Raw genomic sequence first — 25,414 nt, 5'->3', positions numbered from 1 at the left:
TCGGCTCTGGTCATGATCTCACGGTCCATGAGTTCAAGCCCCACGTCGGGCTCTGTGCTGACAGCTCAGAGCCTGGAGCCTGTTTCAGATTCTGTGTCTCCCTCTCTCTCTGCTCCTCCCCTGTTCATGCTCTGTCTCTCTCTGTCTCAAAAATAAATAAACGTTAAAAAAAAAAATTAAAAAAAAAATAGTTATTGCAAAATTTTCAGATGTTCAAAAAGGTAATATAACACTCACATACTCATCACCCTACTTAAAAAAAAAAGAAAAGATATTACCAATATAGCTTAAGACCTCTTTCTTTTCTTCCCAAATACATCATTCTCCTTACCCCAACCAGAAGTATCCATTATTCTGATTTTGGTGCTTAATACTCCATTAATTTCTCTATCTCTTTGGTCATATAACTTTCTAAACAACTCACAAAATTGTTTTGCATGCTTTAAAATGTTACATTTTTATTTTTTAAAAAAAATTTTTTTTTTCAACGTTTATTTATTTTTGGGACAGAGAGAGACAGAGCATGAACGGGGGAGGGTCAGAGAGAGAGGGAGACACAGAATCGGAAACAGGCTCCAGGCTCTGAGCCATCAGCCCAGAGCCCGAAAATGTTACATTTTTAAAACAGAGGGGTGCCCTCCACCCTCTTAGGAAATATTAAGTCTTTACTACAATCAGGTTTTTCCTACATTACTCCCCAAGACTTTTCAAGACATGTCAATGACCTACCTAATCAACATATCCAACAGACATCTTCTAGTTTTTCTTGTTTTTTTGGTTTTTTTGTTTTGTTTTGTTTTGTTTTGGGAGAGAGAGAGAGGAGAGGGATAGAGGGAGAGAGAATCCCAGGCAGGCTCCATGCTCAGTGCAGAGGCTGATACTCAGGTCTTGATCCCACAGCCCTGGGATCATGACCTGAATGGAAGTCTAGAGTCAGTTGCTCAACTGACTGAGCCACCCAGACGCCCCTGTATCGTCCTCTTTTAAAAACCAGCTCCATCCCTTTGGAACTGCGTAACTTCAGGTGCATTCCTTACCCTTCCTGGAGTGTCAGTTTTCTTGACTGTATAATGGGAATATTAATATTCACCCTATAGAGTTAGGGTGAGGTATAAATGGTTGCTCAGGTTTTTATGAGAATTAAATGAGATAATTCACATAAGGCTACTAGTACCCTTAGTTAAGGACTTAGTGGTCTCCATAACTCTTAGTAATCTGGATTACCTTTTGGTCATCTAAGTGTTAGCTTCTTTACTGTTTACTCCTGGGCCAAAGGAGACTTAACCCTTTTCAATAACAGTCTATTGCCTGCAGTCTAGAAAGTCATCCACAGGCATTATTTTGCTTCAAGTTGCTTAATGTAGCATTTCTAAATTACAGCTTGTTTACAAGGTGAAATCCAATGATATATTAGAGAGACTAGCCTTGAGTTCGGCGGACACCAGCGAGCAGACTAAATGGCAAAAACTCGTAGATGAAGCTAAAGAAAATCTACATAAAATCCAGGTGTGTTTTCCCTGTCATGTATGAGAGTATTCGGATTGATGGATTGAATAACATTTGGTTGCCTCATTATGTCTGGTATTTCTGAACCAGGATGATGAATTTGTGGTGAATTACTGCTTGGAGGCTCAGTGGATAACCTATGAAACCACCCAGGAAATGCTAAATTATGCAAAAACAAGGGTAAGTTTTTATAACATTTGTACCTGATAGTTTGTCTCGTGCAAGATAAACCGTCTCAAAAAAAAAGAATTGTGTCTCTATCATAGACCTGTTTTTTTTGTTTGTTTGTTTATTTAATGTTTATTTATTTTTGAGAGAGAGAGCCTGAGCAGGGGCAGAGAGAGAGGGAGACACAGAATCCCAAGGAGGCTCCATGTTGTCAGCACAGAGCCCTATGTGGGGCTCGAACTCACAGACCTTGAGATCATGACCTGAGTCGAAGTCAGACACTCAACCAACTGAGCCACCCAGGCGCCCCATCATAGACCTGTTTTTAAAGTGCATTTTTACGCTGTAGTTTCCCCTCTGAACTTTGATCACCATTGCTAGTTTTATTCCTTAAAATTAAGGTGTAACACATGGGCAAAATGTTATGAGTTATTTTCATAAAATGCTTATTTTTTTTTTTTTAATTTTTTTTTTTTCAACGTTTATTTATTTTTGGGACAGAGGAGACAGAGCATGAACGGGGGAGGGGCAGAGAGAGAGGGAGACACAGAATCGGAAACAGGCTCCAGGCTCTGAGCCATCAGCCCAGAGCCTGACGCGGGGCTCGAACTCACGGACCGCGAGATCGTGACCTGGCTGAAGTTGGACGCTTAACCGACTGTGCCACCCAGGCGCCCCAAAATGCATTATTTTTTAAAGTATGTCATTTCTTTATTGTTCACGGTTCATCTCAGAGTTCAGTGGAATTTGATAATTTGTTTCCTTTCACAGAAAATCCATCTTTCATGAAAAAACTAATATAGCAGATACTCTAACTGTGTTTCTTATTGTTCATCTTAGCTTTTGAAAAAAGAAGATAAAACTGTTCCTGTTTATTCTGATGGCTTAAAAGAGGTAATTACATTGGACTTAATTTGAGGGCAAATATGTACCTTTACAATATGTTTTTCAGTTCAAGATAGACCTATATTTTTTCAAGAGTGTTATTTTAACTCTTGTTTTCTTACTGAAAAATGGGAATGATAGTACTTACAGGGTTACTTTGGAATCAGATGAATTAATTTATATAAATCATTTTGTGTAGTGCCTGGCACCTGTTAAGCACACAAATAAATGTAAACTGTGATGGTGATTATCAGAGTACAAAAGTATAATCCAGCTGGATTTTACCATAAGGCATTTATAAACCACTGGGAAAACTAATTAATTTTGAAGGGCACCTATAGTCAGTGTGCAAATGCCTTCTCTTTTGCAGTTTTATTGCATTTAATGTGATTGGAAGTGTTTCCATTAGTCCACATTGTTTTTGTTTTGTGTTACATAAATGCAGTCCTATTTATGGGAATTGACCAATAATATGGGATGAAATGGGCATGTGTGTAAGACTTCTGAAGCAGAATGCCTAATTTTTGGTGTTTTTAATTGTTATTGCTTGCAACTTTCAGATTATCAGATTATTTCTATTTAGGTACTAAGGGCTCATGCAAAATTGACTACTTTTTATGGAGCATTTGGACCAGAAAAATTCAGGTGAAAAATTCCTCATTTTTCATTTTTAGATTATGAATTAGGTTTTAGTTTAGAGTGTCATAAAAGATACAGTATTGCTTTGACTGAATGTGTTTCTGGGAATTGAGTGATGGAAAGTACTATTTTCCTGATGAGTTTTAGATACTCCTCTGCACCATCTTTGGAAAACTGATAAATTTGAAAGGTGGGGCACCTGGGTGGCTCAGTTGGCTACGCATCCGACTTCGGCTCAGGTCATGATCTCACAGTTCATGAGTTCAAGCCCTGCATTGGGCTCTGTGCTGACAGCTCAGAGCCTGGAGCCTGCTTCAGATTCTGTGCCTCTCTCTCTCTCTGCCCCACTCCTACTTGCACTCTGTCTCTCAAAAATGAATAAATGTTAAAATTTTTTTTTAAATTTGGAAGGCAAATTTAAATGCATATACCTTTGCCCTAGCAATTTCACTTCTGGCAATTGATTCTGTTAGATATACTAACACGTACACCAAGAGTAGCATTATTTACATGTATGAGGTGTACCTTAAAGATAAAACAAGTTACGGGGCGCCTGGGTGGCTCAGTTGGTTAAATGTAACTCAGTTTCGGCTCAGGTCATGATCTCACAGTTCGTGAGTTCAAGCCCTGCATTGGGCTCCCTTCTAACAATGCAGAGCCTGCTTGGGATTCTTTCTCTCCCCCTCTCTCAACCCTCCCCAGCTCAAGCTTGAGCTCTCTCTTAAATAAACTTTAAAAAATTTTTAAAAAAAGATAAGACAACAACAAAGTTTTATTGTTTTCCTTATGGCTAGTCAATCTCCCTTTCCCTGCTAATTGCAATACTATGCTAACAATCTGGCATGTATTTGTCTGTCTCTGGACTTTGTATTTGGTTGATTTTATATTCTTTATTCACCAGTATGAAATAGTCTTGATTAATGTAACTTTAGAATGTCCTATTATCTGGTAGACTAACCCTACTGTACTTTCCTTTTCAGAATTTGGGGGGGCCATTTTCTCATGTTTGTTTTTCTGTATGATGTTTGGAATGAGAATCAGCTTACCCAGTTTAAAGAAATCTTATTTTTATTGGGATTTTAAGTTTTTATTTATTTCTATCTTTTATTGGGAATGTGCTGAATCTAAGATCAATTTGGGGAGAACCAGCATCTTTACAGTATTGAATCTTCCTATTTAAGGACAGTATGTGTCTTCCTACTCATCCTGTTCTTTTTTTATGTTCACAGCAGTATCTATTCAGTTGCTTTCATACAGATTTTGTACACTTTTTGTTAATTTTATTTTAAATTGTTTTCTACTGTTATAAATGGGATGTTTCATCATATTTTTGAAAGACATGAAAAGCTGTTGATTTTTTTAAATTGCTTTTTAACCAGATACTTTATCAAATTCCTTTATTATTCATAATGTTTCAGTTGATCTAATTTTTTCCAAGTATATAATTATATATTCAAATAATGATAATTTTGCCTCACTTTTTCTCTTTACCTAATCTCATCAGTGCATATAGAGCAGTATTAAATATAGTGGTAATAGGTATCCTTCTCTTGTAACTGGCATTTATGGGAATCCTTATTTTGCTTTACAATTAAGCATGATATAGGCTTTTAGTGTGTTTCTCTTTTTATCATTTTAAGAATTTTAAGGAGGGGCGCATGGGTGGCTCAGTCAGTTAAGCGTCCGACTTCGGCTCGGGTCATGATCTCGCGGTTCGTGTGTTCAAACCCCGCGTCATGCTCTGTGCTGATGGCTCAGAGCCTGGAGCCTATTTCGGATTCTGTGTCTCCCTCTCTCTCTGACCCTCCCCCATTCATGCTCTGTCTCTCTCTGTCTCAAAAATAAATAAACGTTAAAAAAAAAAAAAAAAAAAGAATTTTAAGGAAACATTCATCATCTATTTCTGAGCCTTTTGAGAGATAGAATGCACATGAGCAGGGAGGGGCAGAGACAGAGGGAGACCCAGAATCCCAAGCAGGCTCCATGTTGTCAGCACAGAGCCTGATGTGGGGCTTGAACTCATGAACCGTGAAATCATGACCTGAGCCGAAATCAAGAGTCGGATACTCAACCAACTGAGCCACCCAGGCACCCTATTTCTGAGCTTTAATCAGGACTGAGTTGGTCATACATTACTGGTTATAGCCAAAGACTAGAAATAACCTAAATGTTCAACTATGGGGGACTAGTTAAATAAAGAATAGTAAAGCCATGTCATGGAATAATACGTAGTCCTTAAAAAGAATAACATTTATGTGTGCTAATTTGGTATAAGCACCAACTTAATGTAAAATGAATTTTTCAAAGAACAGATAATATATGGAAAATTCTGATTTATTTTAAAACGTAAAATGGGGCACCTGGGTGGCTCAGTCGGTTAACCATCCAACTTTGGCTCAGGTCATGATCTCATGGCTTGTAGATTAGAGCCCTGCATCGGGCTCTGTGCTGACAGCTTGGAGCCTGGAGCCTGCTTAGGATTCTGTGTTTCCCTCTCTCTCTGCCCCTCCCCTGCTCACTCTCTGTCCTTCTCTCTCAAAAACAAATAAACATTTAAAAAAAATTTTTTTAATACTTAAAATAATTGCTTGTTATGTAGTGATTATCTCAGGAAGGACCTAGAAGAAGAGATATGGCTTTTGGAGAAGATGACAGGAGCTCTGCAGGTCTGAGATAAGAAGAAAACATGCTTTTCACTGTATAATCTTTGGAACTTTTTTTAACTTTGAGGAAAAAACTAAAATGTCTAAGGGTTTCTCCTTGCAATATATAACTTTAATTTTTTTTTTAAACCACTAATTTTTTTCCTCTCTGACTTTGCAGTGGTAGTTCTTGGATTGAATTTCTGAATAATGAAGATGACCTTAAGGATATCTTTTTACAGCTAAGAGAAGGAAACCTTGTTTGTGCACAGTACCTTTGGCTTCGACATCGGGTAATATGTTTTGCGTTTTGTCCTTAGTGGCTTTATGGCTCCTGGGATAGGTGATTGAATCCGTTGTCTTCACATGGATGAGAAGGGTCACAGGTGTGAGTGGGTAATGGAATGTTTGATGAAAGTATCCTGATGATATTAAATTAGAGGTAAAGATACTTTAGAAACATATTTTATCTCATCATTCAAATCTAATTAACTCCTAAACTTAATTCAAAAGGCAACATTTTGGGGCATCTGGCTGGTTGTGTGGGTAGAGCATGTGACTCTTGATCCTTGGGTTTGTGAGTTCGAGCCCCATGTTGAGTATAGAGGTTACTTAACAAGATCTTTAAAAAAAAAAAAGGTAACGTTTTATTACATGATTTATTGATGGGCTTTCTTAAGTAGTGTTGGTGGAGAGGGTGTTCCTGTTGCAGCTCAGATTGTGGGAAAGGATTGCCCATTAACACTGCTGCTCTGAATCCCTTCAATGTTGACAGATATACTTAGGTGCCAAAAGTGGTATCTTGGTGTGACGTCAATAATGGACACGTTGCTTGTTAGGATTTGTACTTTGACCTGCTGCTAAATTTTCCTTTCCCTGCCAGTTTCTCTCCACTTAATTTGTTAGTTGGTACTTGTTGCCATGAAAGCTCGTGGAGTTTGTGGCTGCCGGTGACTCACTGGTATAGAGCAAATCACCCTTAGTGGTTATAATTAAATCAGTACATTATTTCATAACAAGTTTTTTCCATTTTGGGAGGCTGTCACTTTAAATCTGTCTGAGAGGTCTTAATTTCTCACCCTGTATAATTTAGGCAAACTTTGAAAACAGATTTGATGTGAAAATGCTTGAGAACTTGCTCAACTCAATTTCTACACCAGTCTCTTTGCAAAAGCTTTGTCCATGGCTTAAAAATGATGTGATCCCATTTGTGAGAAGGGCTGTACCTGAAGGGCAGGTGAGTTACCTTTAGTATTTCCATTCTGGATCGTCCAAGTCCAGTCTTTGCCTTATGTCATAGTAAATTACACTAACACCAGTTAGTTCTTTACTGTCTCTGTTGAAAGATTACCAAGGGGAGTTTTAAATTATTGCAGTGATTGTCTGCTATTTTATTTTTAAGTAATATGTCTGTTTCAGAAAATTCTGGCAAAATGGTTGGAACAAGCAGCCAGAAACCTTGAATTAACTGATAAGGTAATACCAGTATAATTTACACTGAACAGACATTTCAAACACTCCCAGTGGCTTACAACATCACGTTGCATGGCTTCTGTTACTCTTCACAGGCAAACTGGCCAGAAAATGGACTTCAACTGGCAGAAGTCTTTTTTACAGCAGAAAAACCAAATGAGTTGGTGTTGGTGTCCTGTTGGCAATGGATTTCCTTGGTATGATCTGGATAATGAATTTTTAGTAGTAAAGCACTCAATTTATATTAAAGAGTTTGTCTACGTGTACTTAGAAATACATCCATTTCTTAAATTTTCTGTTTATGAGTTTTTCTTTCATGTAGTTTTAAAATAAAAAAAGAAAATTTTTCTTTTTTTTCTTTCTGATTCTCCTGTCACAGCTTCAGCCTATTTTAATGCTCTGTGTTTCTCTATTGATCAAACCAAATGGGAAACAGTAGATAAACATACTCCTAAGTAGTATAATTGGGATTTTCTGCATTGGCAGCATTTCATAGTCCTTTAAAAGAATGAAATTTATTAATGCATTAGGATTAGTTTTCAAAGACTTACTTAAACCAACAAACCACTCCCTGTTCTGATTGCATTTCTTAGATTTCTAATAGCCATTATGGTTTAAGTACCAGTGAATTTTTTTAAAGATGAAACTGAAAAAAATTCTGGGTCTTTTTTGACTGAAAAAAATAGCAGTGCTAGAAAGGGAACTAAGCTCAGAAATGCTGATGTTATGTTTGATGTTAATTTGAGGTTCATGAACTGAATTAATAATTTGGCTTCTGAATTTTTAATTTCTTTTTCCCCTTAAGTTTCTAAAAACGAGAAAGCATTCATAAGTTTGTTGGGGTACCATAAATTCATTTATAAACTAATATGTGAGACATCCCCTTACAATTTCAACTTGGAAGTATTAAGGACTTAAGTACCAGAAGGTATCACTTTATATAAGCTCATAATATGCATTATGAAATTGCATTGATTCCTTAAATTTCTAAATTTATCAAAATACATACTGAACTTCCTCCTTTCTGACACAGCAGATTCTTGCCAGTAATTGTACTTACTGATTATATACTGTTAAAAATTAAATGGGAATTTTTTCTATGCATTTCAAGTATATTGATATATGTATATTTAATATATGATGTATATTGATCATTATAACAGATTTTTCCATAGAAGAGATTTTTCTCTTGCTTATAAAATACTACTTTTGTCTTTTCTCTGTTGTCTTTTATCAATAGTGAAAACTGTGTTCTTGTGTATAAGTTTAGGAAATGTTACAATTTTATATCTGATCTTGATCTGTATAGAGGGGATATTGAGGGCCATCTAAATGATGTTTTTATACTTAAATATAAAAATATAACACTAACATTCAGGGGTGGCTCAGTCGGTGGAGCGTGTGCTCTTGATCTCTGGGTTGTAGGTTCAACCCCATGTTGAGTGTAGAGATTGCTTAAAAACTAAAATCTTAAAACAAAATAAAAATAAAACATTTAAAAAAATTACACTAACATTGAAGTTTTTCTGTGTATTTTTTTTTTTTTTAATTTTTCTTTCAACGTTTATTTATTTTTGGGACAGAGAGAGACAGAGCATGAACGGGGGAGGGGCAGAGAGAGAGGGAGACACAGAATCGGAAACAGGCTCCAGGCTCTGAGCCATCAGCCCAGAGCCTGACGCAGGGCTCGAACTCCCGGACCGCGAGATCGTGACCTGGCTGAAGTCAGACGCTTAACCGACTGCGCCACCCAGGCGCCCCTGTGTATTTTTTTTGAGAGGGAAAATTGCTTTTAGATTTCTATTGGATTCTGATCTGTCAATTTGTACTAGTTTATGAGTTAAAATTCTACAAAATTTAAGGTATTAGGTGCAGATTTCCTCTTAAGACCATAATCATGGCCAATTCTTATTTTATATGAAATAATTCTTTTTTTTTTAAGTTTATTTATTTTGAGAGAGACAGAGACACCACAAGTGGGGAGGGGCAGAGAAAGAGAGGGAGAGAGAATCCCAAGCAGGCTCCACATGGCCAGTGCAGAGTCCAGTGTGGGGCTCAAACCATGAAGCCATAAGATTATGACCTGAGCCAAAACCAAGGGTCAGACACTTAACCGACTGAGGTACCCAGGCACTCCTTATCTGAAATAATTCTGACTTTTTGTATATTTCCTTCTCACACTTCTGTTTTAGAAGGATTATCAAAACACAGAGGAAGTATGTCAGTTAAGGACTTTGGTAAATAACTTGCAGGAGTTGATCACATTGCATAGGAAATACAACTGCAAACTGGCCCTCTCTGATTTTGAGAAGGTAAAAGTCTAGACTTATCAGAAGTATGATTAGTTTTTAATCACAGCCACTATGGCTAGAGCTTGCATCTATACCATCTTTCTTTTGGCATTCAGGAGAATGCAACCACCATTGTGTTCCGGATGTTTGATAAAGTGTTAGCCCCAGAGCTGATTCCTTCCATCTTAGAGAAGTTTATAAGAGTTTACATGAGGGAACATGGCTTGCAAGAGGAGGAACTTCTCCTGCTCTACATAGAGGTAACTTCTTTAGATCTAGTCTTTTTTCCTTGCCTCTGTGCAATCTGTCATTATATTAAACATTTAACCTTTAAGAAATGTCATACTTTACCATTAGGATTTATGCAGCATGTTGTATTGGCAAGGTTATGTGGGATAACTGCCACTGATTGATGGTAACCTTGGGCAAAATGGGATAATATAATTAATTATTCCTCCAAATTGTTATTGTGAAATAATAGGAGCATAAGCTCAACAAATGTTAGCAATTATTTTCACACATTAATAAGCTGCAATAATCTTATTTGTAAATTCTTCAAGAATGTTTCCTTCTTAAGTTTTCTGTACCATATAAAACTAAAGGCCAAGGCTTTGGCAATTTTGTCTTTCTCGAGTATTGTTTAACATTCATGGCTAAGTAGTTTTTGTTTTTGTTTTTTTTTCATGTCCATAAAAGCTATTTATCTCTATCTGTGTTTTACTTTTTGTGTATGTGAGAGTTTTAAATAAAAAAATATGTATGTTTATCCCCTTTTAGGATTTATTGAAGAGATGTAGCTCAAAGTCCACCTCACTCTTTGAAACTGCATGGGAAGCAAAAGCCATGGCAGTAATAGGATGTTTATCTGACACAGATGTAAGTACGTCGTGACCGTGCAGATTTCCCTTTTGAGCGTTGCATCTTGTCTTAAAACTTATTCTCTAGGGGCGCCTGGGTGGCACAGTCGGTTAAGCGTCCGACTTCAGCTCAGGTCACGATCTCACGGTCCGTGAGTTCGAGCCCCGCGTCGGGCTCTGGGCTGATGGCTTAGAGCCTGGAGCCTGCTTCCGATTCTGTGTCTCCCTTTCTCTCTGACCCTCCCCCATTCATGCTCTGCCTCTCTCTGTCTCAAAAATAAATAAACCTTAAAAAAAAAAAAAAAATTAAAAAAAAAACTTATTCTCTAATCACGAAAGCAACACATATTTGTTTAAAAAATTTTTTTCAGGGCGCCTGGGTGGCTCAGTCAGTTAAGCGGCCGACTTCGGCTCAGGTCATGATCTTGCGGTCCGTGAGTTCGAGCCCCGCGTTGGGCTCTGTGCTGACAGCTCAGAGCCTGGAGCCTGTTTCAGATTCTGTGTCTCCCTCTCTCTGACCCTCCCCCGTTCATGCTCTGTCTCTCTCTGTCTCAAAAATAAATCAATATTAAAAAAAAAAATTAAAAAATAAATAAATAAAAATAAAAATTTTTTTTCTTTAATGTGTATTTATTTTTGAGAGATAAAGACAGAGCATGAGTGGGGGAGGGGCAGAGAGAGGAAGACAGAATCCGAAGCAGGTTCCAGGCTCTGAGCTGTCAGCATAGAGCCCAATGCAGGGCTCAAACTCACAAACCATGAGGGGCGCCTGGGTGGCGCAGTCGGTTAAGCGTCCGACTTCAGCCAGGTCACGATCTCGCGGTCTGTGAGTTCGAGCCCCGCGTCAGGCTCTGGGCTGATGGCTCAGAGCCTGGAGCCTGTTTCCGATTCTATGTCTCCCTCTCTCTCTACCCCTCCCCCGTTCATGCTCTGTCTCTCTCTGTCCCAAAAATAAATAAACGTTGAAAAAAAAAAATTTAAAAAAAAAAAAAAAAAAAAAAAAAAAAACTCACAAACCATGAGATCATGACCTGAGCTGAAGTTGGACGCTTAACCAACTGAGCCACCCAGGTGCCCTGCAACACAATATTTGCTAAGGAGAATTTGTGAGGTTTGGAAAAAGAATTTAAAAAAAAAAGAAAAAAAAACCCAAAATTCCATTTTCTTTAATTATAAAAAATAAAAACTTTCTCATCCCGTTCTTAGAAGAACTATCGTGGATGATGGGATGCATATATTTCTAGGCTTTTCTATGATAATACAAACATGGAAACATTTTTTTTTTTTTGAAACATTTTTTATTTTGACTTCTCACTGTTACTGGACACCATCATAAAAATATGAATAAAATCCTGAAAAATATTTTTAAACAGAAACTAGAGTCTGTAGGAATAGAGGTATATGATTTAACTTTCAGCAGAGAAAATATTTTTCTGAGTTTTTCTAAATAATAAAATTGTACTTTATGTGTGAAAACTGGAAGAAATATGTATTTTTGCAATCAGAGAGCATATTCTCAGAGTACCACACAGTGGATATAAGACATCTACTGTAGATTAGACAGTGTCATTAATTTGCATGAGACATAAATCTGAGGCCTCTTCATGATTGGTGTGTGTGTATCTTTGTAGCTCATATTTGATGCTGTGCTTAAGATCATGTACGCTGCGGTGGTTCCCTGGAGCGTGGCTGTGGAGCAGCTGGTGAGACAGCATTTAGAGATGGACCATCCCAAGTAAGATGACAGTCTCCCAAATAGTTGTTTTGGTGTTGGATAAACCTCATGTTTTCACTTGACATCTATTTATGGTTTTCTTTCCTTTACTGTGTCCCTTATTATTTCATTAAAAAAATACAATCCATAATATCAACAATTTCCTTTTAGGGTCAAGTTATTGCAGGAAAGTTATAAACTAATGGAGATGAAAAAACTTTTACGAGGTTATGGAATAAGGGAGGTGAATCTCTTAAACAAGGAAATCATGGTAAGTACAATAGTTGAAGAGTCTTTTAACTCCTCTGTTCCATGTTGAAAGCAACTTGGAAAATGTAACGAGGACTTTATATTCTTAAAAGCTTATAGGGCTAGGTTCCTCACTACTTTCCTTTCGTTAGACAGAATGTGAGTAGGATCTTCAGGGGTATCTGGCTGGCTGAGTCAGTGGAGCATGTGACTCTTGACCTAAGGGTTGTAAGTTTGAACCTCATGTTATGTGTAGAAATTACTTAAAAAAATAAAAGAAGACCTTTTCAAAAGGAGTGTATCAGATCATCAAGTTGTACACCTGAAGTATACGCAACGTTTATTTGTCACATATACCCCAATAAAGCTGGGCGATGGGGAAGAAGGTAGACAGGACTGTCATAAAATTCAGAATATAAATCATGTTTTAATTTTTCACACAGCTTTGTTTTTTGCTGCTTGATTTTAATTTGATGAGTACTTTGCCCTTATGAACAAAGGATTTCTGGGTTCTCTGAGATTTCATGACGAAGAAAGTACATATTGTATATTGTCTCTGTTTCAGAGGGTGGTCAGATATATTCTCAAACAAGATGTTCCATCTTCTTTAGAAGATGCTTTGAAGGTGGCCCAAGCATATATGTTACCTGATGATGAAATTTATAGTCTAAAGATTATTGACCTGATGGATAGAGAACAGGTATGAGTTTTATATTATCCTTTCTTAGATTTCTGTCAACTCAATCTGTAAAAGCTCATATCAATCAAATTATCTGACTAGATTAGCACAAACGAAAGTTACACCAAGATGAAAATATTGGATGTTAGATTGGCTGCATTTTTCATAACTGTAGGTTCTTTAAAAAGTATTTAGTGACTGGCTCTTGGGCTTTCATACTATTTGGTTGTTATGAAACATAGACTCATGTTTTATATACGCTGTAGGACCCTTTGATTCCAGAGTAGGATGTTCTTTTTTTTTTTTTGTATTTTAAGTGTCTTTATTTTGATATAATTCGATAACCATGAGCATACTTAAGAGTCACAACATACAAAGGTTTGTATTTTAATTTTATCTTTTTGTTTGCTGTTGTCAAAACCAGAATTAGCAAATTTTTTAAAACATCAGACTATATTCTATTTTTTTAAATGACGTCTTTTCACCTTTAAGTAGAAAAGGAAGAGGTAAGTCCAAACTTTCCAAACTGTCCTTTACACTTTTCTTCCTTTCAAACACTGTTAAAGGGTGAAGACTGTGTGCTTCTGTTGAGGTCTTTGCCTCGTGCTCAAGCAGAGAAAACTGCAGAACGGGTAATCGTATGGGCACGACTGGCATTACAAGAAGAACCGGATGATTCTAAAGAGGTGAGATTTTCACTAAATAAAATATAGATAAATCCAGTATTTATGGATATTAATCAACAGGATAGAAAAGATGGATAAGCAAAATATGAATATCTGCTCTTCTCATTGCTACAATGTTCTAATGTAAAAATCCCTGTGTAAATTCACTACATAGAAAAGAACCACATATGGCTGCCTTGGAGCAGTGGCTTGAGCCCACACTGAATAATCAAGGATCTACAAACCAGGATTAATTGAACTAATTGTTGTACACAAAAGGGTTTTCCATAAAGCCATGCAATATAAAGTGTTTTGTGTTGTATAGGACGTAGTCATTACTATCAAATAATGTCAGCCACAGAACCCATGTAAATCTCAATAATCTTAGAATGTTGAACTTAGGAACAATTTTAAAAGAGCCACTTCACTTCTTGAGAGAGATGAGGAACCAAATACCTAATATTTTCAGGACAGTTGAGGGTTTTTTTACCGTTTATCCCCCATCCTGTGTCAGCAGTCCACTTTAGTAATTTTTTACCTTTAGGGAAGTAAGTTTGGTTATTTTGGTATCTAATATTTGTTATACTGTTATAATGCTGGGGGCTTAGGTTAAATAGGTTAAATGAATTGTCCACTTTCCTCTTCACAACAACATTCTGAGATGGGTTCTGTTGTCAGCTCCTTATAGATTAAGTTCAGAAACTAACATTTTAAGATGAGTGACTTTCCTGGCGTTATTAGAAAGTGGCAGAACCTCACCTCAAACCGTCTGATACCAAAGTCTGTGTTCTTAACCACCAGCTCGGACTGCACCCCAGAGTGGAAATACTTGAGTACTTTGTGTGGACCTTGCACTTGCTAAGCATTTCACATACATCATGTCTTCAATTAAAGCTTTTCCTCCTTTGATTTTTCTTGTCTTTTTGTTTGTTTTCATCTTTTTCAGTCCTTTTTGTTAATGTATATTTTCTTGAGAGAGAGAGTGCTAGTTGGGGAGGGGCAGAGAGAGAGGGAGACACAGAATCTGAAGCTGGCTCCAGGCTCCAAGCTGTCAGCACAGAGCCCGACCAACGTGGGGCTCGAACTCACGAACTGTGAGATCATAGCCTGAGCCGAAGTCAGATGTTCAACCAACTGAGCCACCCAGGTACCTCAAATCTTTTTCAGTCTTGAAGATAATGATTATTTCTTAGACTTCCATTCTCTGGGCTTAAACAAGTTCAGTTCTTTTAACTTTTCCAGAGAGCTTTTCCGAATGTTTTGTCAAATAAAAACTATTTAAAAAATAAAACCCGAGTGACGATTAATTAACAGTGTAGCTGAGGGGTGCCTGAGTGGCTGTCTCTCTCTCTCTCTCAAAAATAAAAAAAAAACATTACATATGTAAAAAAAATAGTGTAGCTGAAAGGTGTGATTTGGGGATTTGCCTGCTCTATGGTATTTCTAAATCATATATCCAAGCGTTCATACCAGTGTTTTTTTCATGTTTACATTCTATGCGATTCAATTATCCATTTCTCAGCGGCTTGACTCTCTGTGATGACTGACCTCTCATTTTTTTTTCAGCCATTTTACTGGTTTTTTTTTCTGATTTCATGGCTTTTGTGTATTTGTTTGTATGTGTACTTCACTAGTAGTGAATAAAAGAGTGAATAAAAAGTACAAATAAAAGAAATATGTTTTATTTTCTATTTTCCTTTTAAGGACAAGGCCTGGAGAATGTCTGTAGCGAAGACATCCGTAGACATTCTTAAAATACTATGTGACATCCAGAAAGGTACATTCTACCTTTGTGCCTTCCTCTTGGTTTTGTTCCTAAGCTTGCCCTTTCCAGAAAGGAGCATCAGTGACAGCCCTTGTCCTTATCCTTGTTTTTTCTTGCTTTGTCTTCATTGACCCCACCCATTTTTCCTCATGAAAAGTCTTCCTTCCTTTATTCTTTTGATTAGTAGTGTAAAAACAGAAACCTCTAAAATCACCTGACCATTTGTTTATATGCTTCAGTAAGCTCTTTGAGGCTAGATTGGATTTCTTTGGTGCCTTGCACTTACTGCTCAGATTTCTCACTTATCGTTTGGTCATGGTCAGGCAAAAACCTGTTTAAACTTGAACTTAAGTAAAACATTAACAAAGTAACTCTTGGGGGGAAAAAGCTAAAATTTATTTCGGAATAACTGCCATTTCTCTTGTAACTCATAAGCTTCTCTTTTCTATCTTCAGAAAGAATAGATTTTTTGTACTTAAATTTTCTTACCTCAGCTTCTGAAAAGAACTACTGAAGACTTGAGATAAAAGACCCATAGCCAATTAAAATATTAGCTTTAAAAAAACCCTGATAAGGGGCACCTGGCTATCTCAGTCGGTGGAGCATGTGACTTTTGATCTCAGGGTCTTGAGTTCAAGCCCCACATTGGGCATGGAGCCTACTTAAAAAAAAAAAAAAAATCTAATAATAGGGGAATTTGGATGTCTACTATAACTTAAAAAAATTTAATTACAGACAATCTGCAGAAGAAGGATGAATGTGAAGAAATCCTGAAACTATTTAAAGCTGTTGCTAGCTTACAGGTAAAGATGTTAAGTTATGTTGAACATTATTACTTTACTGATTATGTTACTTATCACTGCATTTGACATGGATGATCAGTCCATCCTTCAAACTTTCTGTACTGGTCTTCAGTAATTTTATTTTGTTATTTTTTTTTAATGTTCGTTTATTTTTGAGAGAGAAAGTGCAAGTGAGGGAGAGGCAGAAAGAGAAGGGGACGGGGATCTGAAGCTGGCTCTGCACTGATAGCAGGGAGCCCGATGTGGGGCTCAAACCCACAAACCATGAGATTATGACCTGATCCCAAGTTGGGTGCTCAACCAACTGAAGCCACCCAGGTGCCCCAAGCCTTCGGGAATTTTAATTACAGCGTACTGCTTTTCCTTTTTTTCTCTCATTTGTAAAACAACCTGGGGTGCCTGGGTGGCTCAGTCGGTTAAGCATCGGACTCTTGATTTTGGCTCAGGTCATGGTCTCACCGTCACAGCTTGTGACATTGGTCACACAGTTTGAGATCTCGTGAGATTGAGCCCCAGGCTCTTCACGGACAGCAGGGAGCCTGCTTAGGACTCTCTCCCTCCCTCTCTACTCTACCCTCACAAACATATGCGTTTTCTCTGTCAAAAATAAATAAATAAAAATTTAAAAATAAAAGGAAAAAAACAATTTTATGGAGATGTAATTCACATACCATACTGTTCATCTATTTATAGTGTATAATTCAGTGCTTTTGGTATATTAATAATTTTTCATAATTGTGGTAACAATGTAAAATTTGCCATTTTACCCATTTTTCAATATATAGTTCAATGGCATTAATTACACTTACAATGTTGTGACCTTCACCACCATCTACTTTTCGTCACCTCAAGCAGAAACTTTTTATCCATTTTACCCATTTTTACCCATTAAGCAGTAACCCCCCGTTCCCCTCTCCCTCCAAACCCTGGAAACCTTTGATCTACTTTCTCTGAATTTGCCTTTCTATAGATTTCTTATAAGTGGAATCCTACAATATTTATCTCATTGTGTCTGGCTTCTCTCAGTCAGCATGTTTTCAAAGTTCCTCCATGTATCAGGTGTCAGTGCTTCATTCCTTTAACACCTGACCCATGTTCCATTGTAGGAGTGGACCACATTTTGTTTATTCCTCTGTTGATAGACACTTAAGTTGTTTTTTCTTTTTGGCTATTGTGAGTAATGCTGCAGTGAACATGGTGAGCTCATCACCTGAACCCACTACTCGGACCCTATCTGTCTGACCTCAGTACCCTTGCTTATTCTACTTAGCACTGCCTCAGCAGCAATAACTAGTTAAAATAAGATTACTGAAAATAAAAAATATATATCCTTGGGGGCACCTGGGTGACTCAGTCGATTAAACGTTCGATTTTTGCTCAGGTCATGATGTCACAGTTTGTGAGTTCAAGCCCCACCTTGGTTTCTCTGCCCCTCCCCAGCTTGTGTTTTTTCAAAAATAAAACGTTAAGGGGCGCCTGGGTGGCGCAGTCGGTTAAGCGTCCGACTTCAGCCAGGTCACGATCTCGCGGTCCGTGAGTTCGAGCCCCGCGTCAGGCTCTGGGCTGATGGCTCAGAGCCTGCAGCCTGCTTCCGATTCTGTGTCTCCCTCTCTCTGCCCCTCCCCCGTTCATGCTCTGTCTCTCTCTGTCCCAAAAATAAATAAAAAACGTTGAAAAAAAAAAAAAACAAAAAACGTTAAAAACATATATATATCTTCTTGAAAAATCATGAGCTATATTGACTACACACAGAAGCTACATTCCTTAGGAAAAAGATGCACATTGAAAAGAGAAACTTCGTGGTTTAATCACTTGTATATTTATCTTTGACTAGATTCTACATGGATGCTACATAATTCAAAAGGCTTTAAAAATGGTTAAAATGGTGAATTTTATGTATATTTTACCACAATAAAAAATAAACTTACTAAAATTCTGTACTGCATGTTGTAAACAATAAGGAATTAACTCTTTGACAAAAAAAAGTTTGAAAGAATATATAGTGAAAACCAAGTCTTCCTCCTATCCTGATATTCCAGCTATCCAGTTTCCCACATTAGATGCAACTGCTGTTGCCAGTTTCTTGCGTATTTTTCTAGAGATAGTCTGTGGTTACATAAGCATAAACATTTCTGTGGTTCCTAATAAAGAGAGAATTGTGACATATAATGAATAAAGTCTTCCACAACTTATCTGTAGTAAACATTTATTTTTATAAATAAGTATTTCTACATGATGCATCCCCTTTGGGAAAGATAACTAATATTTTGGGGGGAAAAGCCTCAGTTTCAAAATTTTACATTTTATAAATAACTGCACCACAGATAAGTTATACAGGCATCCAAAATAATATTTGTGAAGTCTGTGTAATGACAGCAGAAAGGAGAAATGCCGTAGTGTTAACTGGAGAAGGTAACATATGAAATTACCCATGTAGCCACAAAATGCTGGTGAAGAAAACTGAAAAGAAATACCAAGAAAATGGTCACTGCTTATTAGGATAACCAGTTCTCAGCTCAGGTGTGTTTGCTCCCAGGGAGTATTTGGCACTGTGAAGGGAGTTTTGATAGTTTTTGATTGTCACAAGTGGTAGAAGGAGGGTGCTAGTGGCATCTAGCAGGTAGAGGCCAGGGATGCTGCTACAGTGCACAGGACAGCCCTCATAACAAAGGATCTGGCAAGATTGAGAAACCTTGCTGTAGAGTACTGCATCAAAACAGAAGGTCTAGGGGGCACCTGACTGGTTCAGTTAGAAGAGCACATGACTTGATCTTGGGATCATGAGTTTGAGCCCTATGTTAAGTGTAGAGATTACTTAAAAGAAAATAGAAGAAGGGGAAAGAAAAGGAGAAGAGGAGGAGGGGAGGGAGGAGAGCCAGAAGAAGAGGGGGAGAAGAAGGTGACCTCACTGCCTCTTGGTATCCTTCCCTGGGCCTCAGTGGGATTTTTTTTTAATCGAGTAAGAAAAATAAATTCTAAGTCTGGAGTTAGCAGCCAAAAGGAATTATTACAAAAAAGAGCAAAGCTGGTTTCTTCAGCTAATACTTAATTCTAAGTATTAGAATTAATACTTAATTCTGTCACTTTTGCTATTCAAGGATTCCCCCACAATAAAGAATGATCTGACACCAAGAAATGGTGTCAATAGTGCTGACATTTAGAAAATCCTGGGTTAGGGGCGCCTGGGTGGCGCAGTCGGTTAAGCGTCCGACTTCAGCCAGGTCACGGTCTTGCGGTCCGTGAGTTCGAGCCCCGCGTCAGGCTCTGGGCTGATGGCTCGGAGCCTGGAGCCTGTTTCCGATTCTGTGTCTCCCTCTCTCTCTGCCCCTCCCCTGCTCATGCTCTGTCTCTCTCTGTCCCAAAAATAAATAAACGTTGAAAAAAAAAAAAAAATTAAAAAAAAGAAAATCCTGGGTTAAGGGGCGCCTTGGTGACTCAGTTGGTTAAAGTGTCTGACTTCGGCTCAGGTCGTGATCTTGCAGTTTATGAGTTCAAGCCCCGCATCAGGCTGTCGGCTGTCAATGTGCAGCCCGCTTTGGATTATCTGTCTCCCTCTCTGCCCCTCCCTTGCTCTCGCTCACTCTCTCTCGCTCTGTCTCTCTTAAAAATAAACATTGAAGAAAAAAGGAAAAGAAAAAATCCTTGGGTTAAAATGGTTTTTCCCATTTTTCAAACTTATTATAGTATTATTTTCATAACTTGAAATATAAAGTCTTAAATTCCTAATTAACATGGGAGTTGTCTTTGAGGGAGAATAAGGAGAGATTTGAGACTCGCCAGTGGTTTTTAACAACAGATGAAGTGAGCAGATGTGGCACGCTGTCCTGTTTGCCTTCCTAGGAGAACTTCGAGGTCTTCCTGTCCTTTGGAGATTACAGCAACAGTGCCCTGGTCTCAGAGCTCCGTGAACAGTACGTCAGAGCTCACGAAGTCACACAGACCAAACACAAATCCCAGAGCTCTGCGGATCCTCCAGCTGCTGAGGACAAGAGCCTGAGCACCAAGTCCAAACTGCACAGACAGGCGCTGGCCCTGCACGTGTCCACACAAGAGCGGGAGGCCGAGCTGACCTTGAGAGCCTTAAACCATGGGAACCTGGAAGCAGCGCTGAGAAGATGCAGGTGAGCCCCGGCCCCGTGCACACATAGCTTGTCTGAAAGGAACACATGCTTCCTTGACTTCTTTGGTAATAGGGTTAGGCCAGTGACCTTTTCATTTGCATGGATATCATTCTTGGTTTCTCACCCTCAGAGCCTAGTTTAGGTCACAGAATGGTAGCATAGCAGGCAGGTAACTCACATGATGTGAGTCGTTAGGTAACCTAACCATGGAATTTAGGTTGCCTTGCCCTCTGACAGTTAATAATATCCCAAATAAGTTAAAAGACAAAGCACATTAGATGGCATAAAAACATTTTTAAAGAGATTTTATTTTTTATTTTTTAGTGTTTATTTTCATTATTTTTTAAGTTTATTTATTTACTTTGAGAGCAAGAGAGAGCACTAACAGCGGAGGGGCAGAGAAAGAGAGGGAAAGAGAGAATCCTAAGCAGGCTCCACACTGTCAACACAGAGTCCGATGCAGGGCTCGAACCCACCAACTGTGAGATCATGACCTAAGCTGAAACCAAGAGTCAGACCCTTAACCAACTGAGCCATCCAGCCACCCCAATGTATGTTTATTTTTGAGAAAGAGAGACAGAGTGTGAGTCGGGGGCAGAGAGAGAGAGACACACAATCTGAAGCAGGCTCAAGGCTCTGAGCTGTTATCACACAGCCCAATGCGGGGCTCGAACTCATGAGCCACGAGATCATGACTTGAGCCACAGTCAGACATGTAACTGAGCCAGCTAGGCACCCCTTTTTAAAGAGGTAGTGTTCATATATTAATCCAAGAAAGGCAAATGCATTTGCTTTTGCTCCGAGTATTCTCACTTTTGACACTTCCTTTTTTCCAGAGACTTGTTTAAGTATCACCGTAATGCCGACACTGGGAAGTTGCTGTTTTTGACGTGTCAGAAGCTTTGTCACATGTTGGCTAATGACATTCCAATGGCAACACCCGTGGGCCTCAATCTTCCTTCTGAAATACATGCTCTAGCTTGCCAAGCTGCCACCATCTGCAGCCCAGGTGACAGGGTGTATAATATAGTTTTGTGTTCTGTGTCTCATTTCACATGGATCTCCCACGTGTGCTGTCTCTTCACAATTGGACATTGCCATAAAAACAAAAGATCGTTCTCTCCATTTTACAAAGAGCCAGTCATAATTGATTCTCCATGGGGAATATTGTTTCAAAATATTTACAGATATTAACAATGTCATTTCCAACTGTTGATAATAATCGCTTTGATGGGATTGTGAAGTTCCTTGCCTCTCCACATACGAGGTTACATCTCAGCCAAGCTTATGTAAAAATTTAAACTGCATTATTTAGGGTAGTCAAAGCTGTGTGGAAACCGTTCTATCTTGTGGCCTTCTTTAGAATTTGAATGGTAATTATTAAAAGATTGTTTTCATTATTCCAAACACGTGGAATATTAATGTAATGATTTTTCTCCATTTTCTTTCAGATTTTTTGCTAGATGCTTTAGAACTATGTAAATATACATTAACAGCAGTAGAGCTTTCCAGACAGTGCCAAATGGATGACTGTGGAATTCTAATGAAAGTAAATTGCCTTTAAATTTCTTTTTCTTAAACCAAATCCCTGCCCGCCCATTATGAACCACTTTTAAATCACTTGTATAGTTTATAAAAATATCAAATCTACCTCTTGTGGGTTTTTTAAATTTATTTTTTAATGTTTATTTTTGAGAGAGAGAGAGCAGGGTAGGGGCAGAGAGAGGGGGGAGACACAGAATCCGAAGCAGGCTCCAGGCTCTGAGCTGTCAGCATAGAGCAAGACGCAAGGCTCAAACTCATGGACCATGAGATCATGACCTGAGCTGAAGTTAGACACTTAACTGTCTGAGCCACCCAGGTGCCCCTACCTCTTGTGTTTTCTTATTCTAGACTGGAAAACTCAAGGGCATGAAACCTCTTTTTCAGTGACATTTATTGGCTTTAAGTTGCCCTATCTTTTGAAATGTTGGGCCTCAAAAAAGGCATCTCTGGACATTGTCCTTATCTTAGAGTAACGGTTTAATTTAAAATGGCATTATCATAAGCCACAGACTACCCAGAGGAAGCAGACTACACAGTTGTATTTGACCATCCAAACTGCATTTGGCTCTAGTACATCTGATTCTGGGTTCTGCTTAGTGAAGATGGTATTTGTGTTTTGGAGTGTATTTACTTGGGTCTTTTCTGTGATTTGGTATTTAGACTTCCTTTGGAACTCAAAAAGATCCATATGAAGAGTGGTCTTACAGTGACTTCTTCAGTGAAGATGGGATAGTTCTGGAGTCACAGATGGTGCTGCCTGTTATTTATGAATTGATTGCGTCACTTCTGCCTCTGGCTGGTAAATGTCACTTGTGTTGTTATTTTCTATGTATTTCTGCTTTATGCAAGTTTTAAAGTGTGGAGGTTTGGAACTAGGACTGCACATGGGAATATGGTGAATCTCGCAGGCACAATGCTGACCAAAAGAAGCCAAATACAAAAGAACACGTCATACTATATGATTTCATTCACGTAAAGTGCAAGGACAGGCTATAAAGAAGCCGTGCTGTCCGAAGTCAGGGGAATGGTTATTCTTGAGGGTGGATAATGACTGGAAAGGGGGAAGAGAGAGTTTTGGGTACTGGTAAGGTTCTATTTCTTGGTTTGGGTTCTGGGATGTGAATGTATTCACTTCATCAAGTTGTACATTTAACGTATGTATTTTTCTGTATATACTTAAGTGCTCTTTTTTTTTTAAGTAGATTATTTTAGAACATTATTTGTTAATAGCATAATATTTCAATATTTCTTGGAATATGTGGCCTACAAGCAAGTTGTTTTATTTACTGTTAACATATTTCACTCTTTTTTGTAGAAAGCAAGAGACATCCCTTGGATTCTACAAGTTTACCATACCGTTCTATTAATGAAGGTACTTGACATCAGAAAAACAAAAATTCCTTGAAATCTTGAATATAAGTCTGACTTAATGTTCTTGATGTACTTAATTATGACTATTACAGTGTTACACTTCCAGAAGGTCAAGAGACTGTCATTGGCTTGTAACATTAACTTACGAATCTGTTCATAAATTTTGGTTTTCCCCACGGAGAAGTGGTTTTTTGTTTTTTGTTTTTTTTCCAGCTAATGACTTAAGCATCTCAAAATAGATCAGTTATCATCAAACTTAGTTATTTTCTGGTTTAAATAAAGTCCGTGTTAATTCTCTCATTTACTAGCTTTAAGAACCAATTTTATGATAGTTATCTACATTGAAAACATTGGCTGTCCCTGAAAACAGTTTTTCAATAATTATGATCTTTATTTCTTTGAAAAATCTAAATATTAAAATACTTTTACTGAAATGAAGTACTTTTATCATTTCACAGGAGACAACCTCATTTTACCTATTATAAATTCCATCTCGGCATTGCTCCAGAACCTGCAAGAATCTAGCCAGTGGGAACTGGCCCTAAGATTTGTCATTGGTTCATTTGGTACCTGTCTTCAGCACTCTGTATCAAGCTTCATGGATGCCAGTCTGAGTGGAAAGGTATAGTTCTGAGAACAAATGCTTTCACTTTGGAGGAATATAGATACAAATACACCACCAAACAAACGGATTTGGAGTCCACATTTTCTCATTTGGCTCTGGAACAAGGAAATTGATAATTTGTCAGATTTAGGAAACATGTGTTGAGCATCTGAGATTCAGGTGTGGTTCAAGGTACTTGCATACTTTTCATATTCAGTCTTGACAACAGCCCTGAGAGTCTCCATTTTGCAAATGAGGAAGCAGACTGAGGGAGGTGAAATCATTCAGTTGAGGTTTTAAGTTGCAGTGATATGTCTTTTTACTCCCAACCCAGTGAACACATTAGGTCAAAACTCTATCTGTTGTTTGTATTACTGTAGCCTAAATTATTATAATTATTACCTGACAGCATCATTGAAAAGATTCTAGAAGACAAAGTACCTGTTGATAACTTGCTTATGAAGCTAATCACAGAGAGAATTGCATCACTTCTACTATTCTGTTTATATTTGTTAAATAACAATTTTTTACAAAATTAACTTTATCTTTTTATATATATATATACATTTTTTTTTTTGAAAGAGAGGGAGTGTGCAAGTGTGGAGGGAGGGACAGAGAGAGGGAGAGAGAAAGAATCTTAAGCAGGCTCCGCATTCAGCACGGAACCTGATGTGGAGCTCAATCCCATGACCCTGATCTGAGCTGAATTTAAGAGTTAGATGCTTAACCAACTAAGCCACCCAGGTGCCCCAAAATTAACTTTAAGTAAAGTATTGCTTTCAAAATTGCACATTTTAAGTCTGTCAACAGTGTATTCACCATGTCACCAACAGCACAATCAAGGTATAGAATATTTGAAAAGGTTCCTTTTTGTGCCTTCCCAGTCATTTCCCCCCTTAGCTGCAGCATTCTGTCATCATAGATTAAATGCCAGCACATTTTGCATATAATGATGAATTTTCAAGTTCCTTAATATTTAAGAAGAGTTTTCAAAATGACACATAGATAGAAGTAGACCTAACAATTTTTTTGTTCTTTTCTAAAAGTTGTTTGGAGAGGCCACATTAGTTAAATCAAGGCATGTTGTTATGGAACTGAAAGAGAAAGCTGTTAAATTTATCAGGGGAAACGCTACAACACTGTTGCACAAAGTGAGTATCCGTTCTTGGTAAGCTGCTTTCTCTCTCTCTCTCTCTCTCTCTCTCTCTTTTTTTTTTTTTTCCTTTTCTCTCTTCTAGTTGCTTCTGATATCTGAGGATAAGAATGAGGATGGGGAGGGCATATTGGGGCTTAAAGAGAAGTGATGAGATTGTCAGGGAGAAGAAGGTAAGGGTTCTGTGCTATATACAACCTGTCCAAGTTGTTTCCTTAAGTTTATGGTAATGATAAAGGATGTTAAAACTAAGCAGACAAGTTGGAACCAAGTTACTCTACATC

At 37.9% G+C, this 25,414-nt stretch overlaps 1 protein-coding gene across 1 annotated transcript in view; it reads left to right on the top strand.

Moving 5' to 3' along the window:
- The window catches only part of KNTC1 (kinetochore associated 1), a 76,962-nt gene that overhangs the window by 19,898 nt on the left and 31,650 nt on the right, over positions 1–25,414 (top strand). The window contains exons 17-40 of the mRNA XM_025933242.2: positions 1,381–1,506; positions 1,597–1,686; positions 2,515–2,568; positions 3,143–3,204; positions 6,022–6,133; positions 6,934–7,077; positions 7,260–7,316; positions 7,409–7,510; positions 9,506–9,625; positions 9,721–9,864; positions 10,382–10,480; positions 12,093–12,196; positions 12,347–12,446; positions 12,990–13,124; positions 13,670–13,789; positions 15,473–15,545; positions 16,269–16,336; positions 20,177–20,457; positions 21,294–21,466; positions 21,909–22,006; positions 22,663–22,801; positions 23,318–23,374; positions 23,832–23,995; positions 25,024–25,128. Coding sequence (XP_025789027.1) covers positions 1,381–1,506; positions 1,597–1,686; positions 2,515–2,568; positions 3,143–3,204; positions 6,022–6,133; positions 6,934–7,077; positions 7,260–7,316; positions 7,409–7,510; positions 9,506–9,625; positions 9,721–9,864; positions 10,382–10,480; positions 12,093–12,196; positions 12,347–12,446; positions 12,990–13,124; positions 13,670–13,789; positions 15,473–15,545; positions 16,269–16,336; positions 20,177–20,457; positions 21,294–21,466; positions 21,909–22,006; positions 22,663–22,801; positions 23,318–23,374; positions 23,832–23,995; positions 25,024–25,128 — 2,727 coding nt within the window. The remainder of the gene's footprint in view (positions 1–1,380; positions 1,507–1,596; positions 1,687–2,514; positions 2,569–3,142; positions 3,205–6,021; positions 6,134–6,933; positions 7,078–7,259; positions 7,317–7,408; positions 7,511–9,505; positions 9,626–9,720; positions 9,865–10,381; positions 10,481–12,092; positions 12,197–12,346; positions 12,447–12,989; positions 13,125–13,669; positions 13,790–15,472; positions 15,546–16,268; positions 16,337–20,176; positions 20,458–21,293; positions 21,467–21,908; positions 22,007–22,662; positions 22,802–23,317; positions 23,375–23,831; positions 23,996–25,023; positions 25,129–25,414) is intronic.

Source organism: Puma concolor, chromosome D3, assembly GCF_028749965.1.
Source record: "Puma concolor isolate L17-30 chromosome D3, mPumCon1.1.hap2, whole genome shotgun sequence".
NCBI lineage: Eukaryota > Metazoa > Chordata > Mammalia > Carnivora > Felidae > Puma > Puma concolor.
Note: the sequence above shows the minus strand (reverse complement) of the source record. Positions and strands in the feature narration are given on the sequence as shown.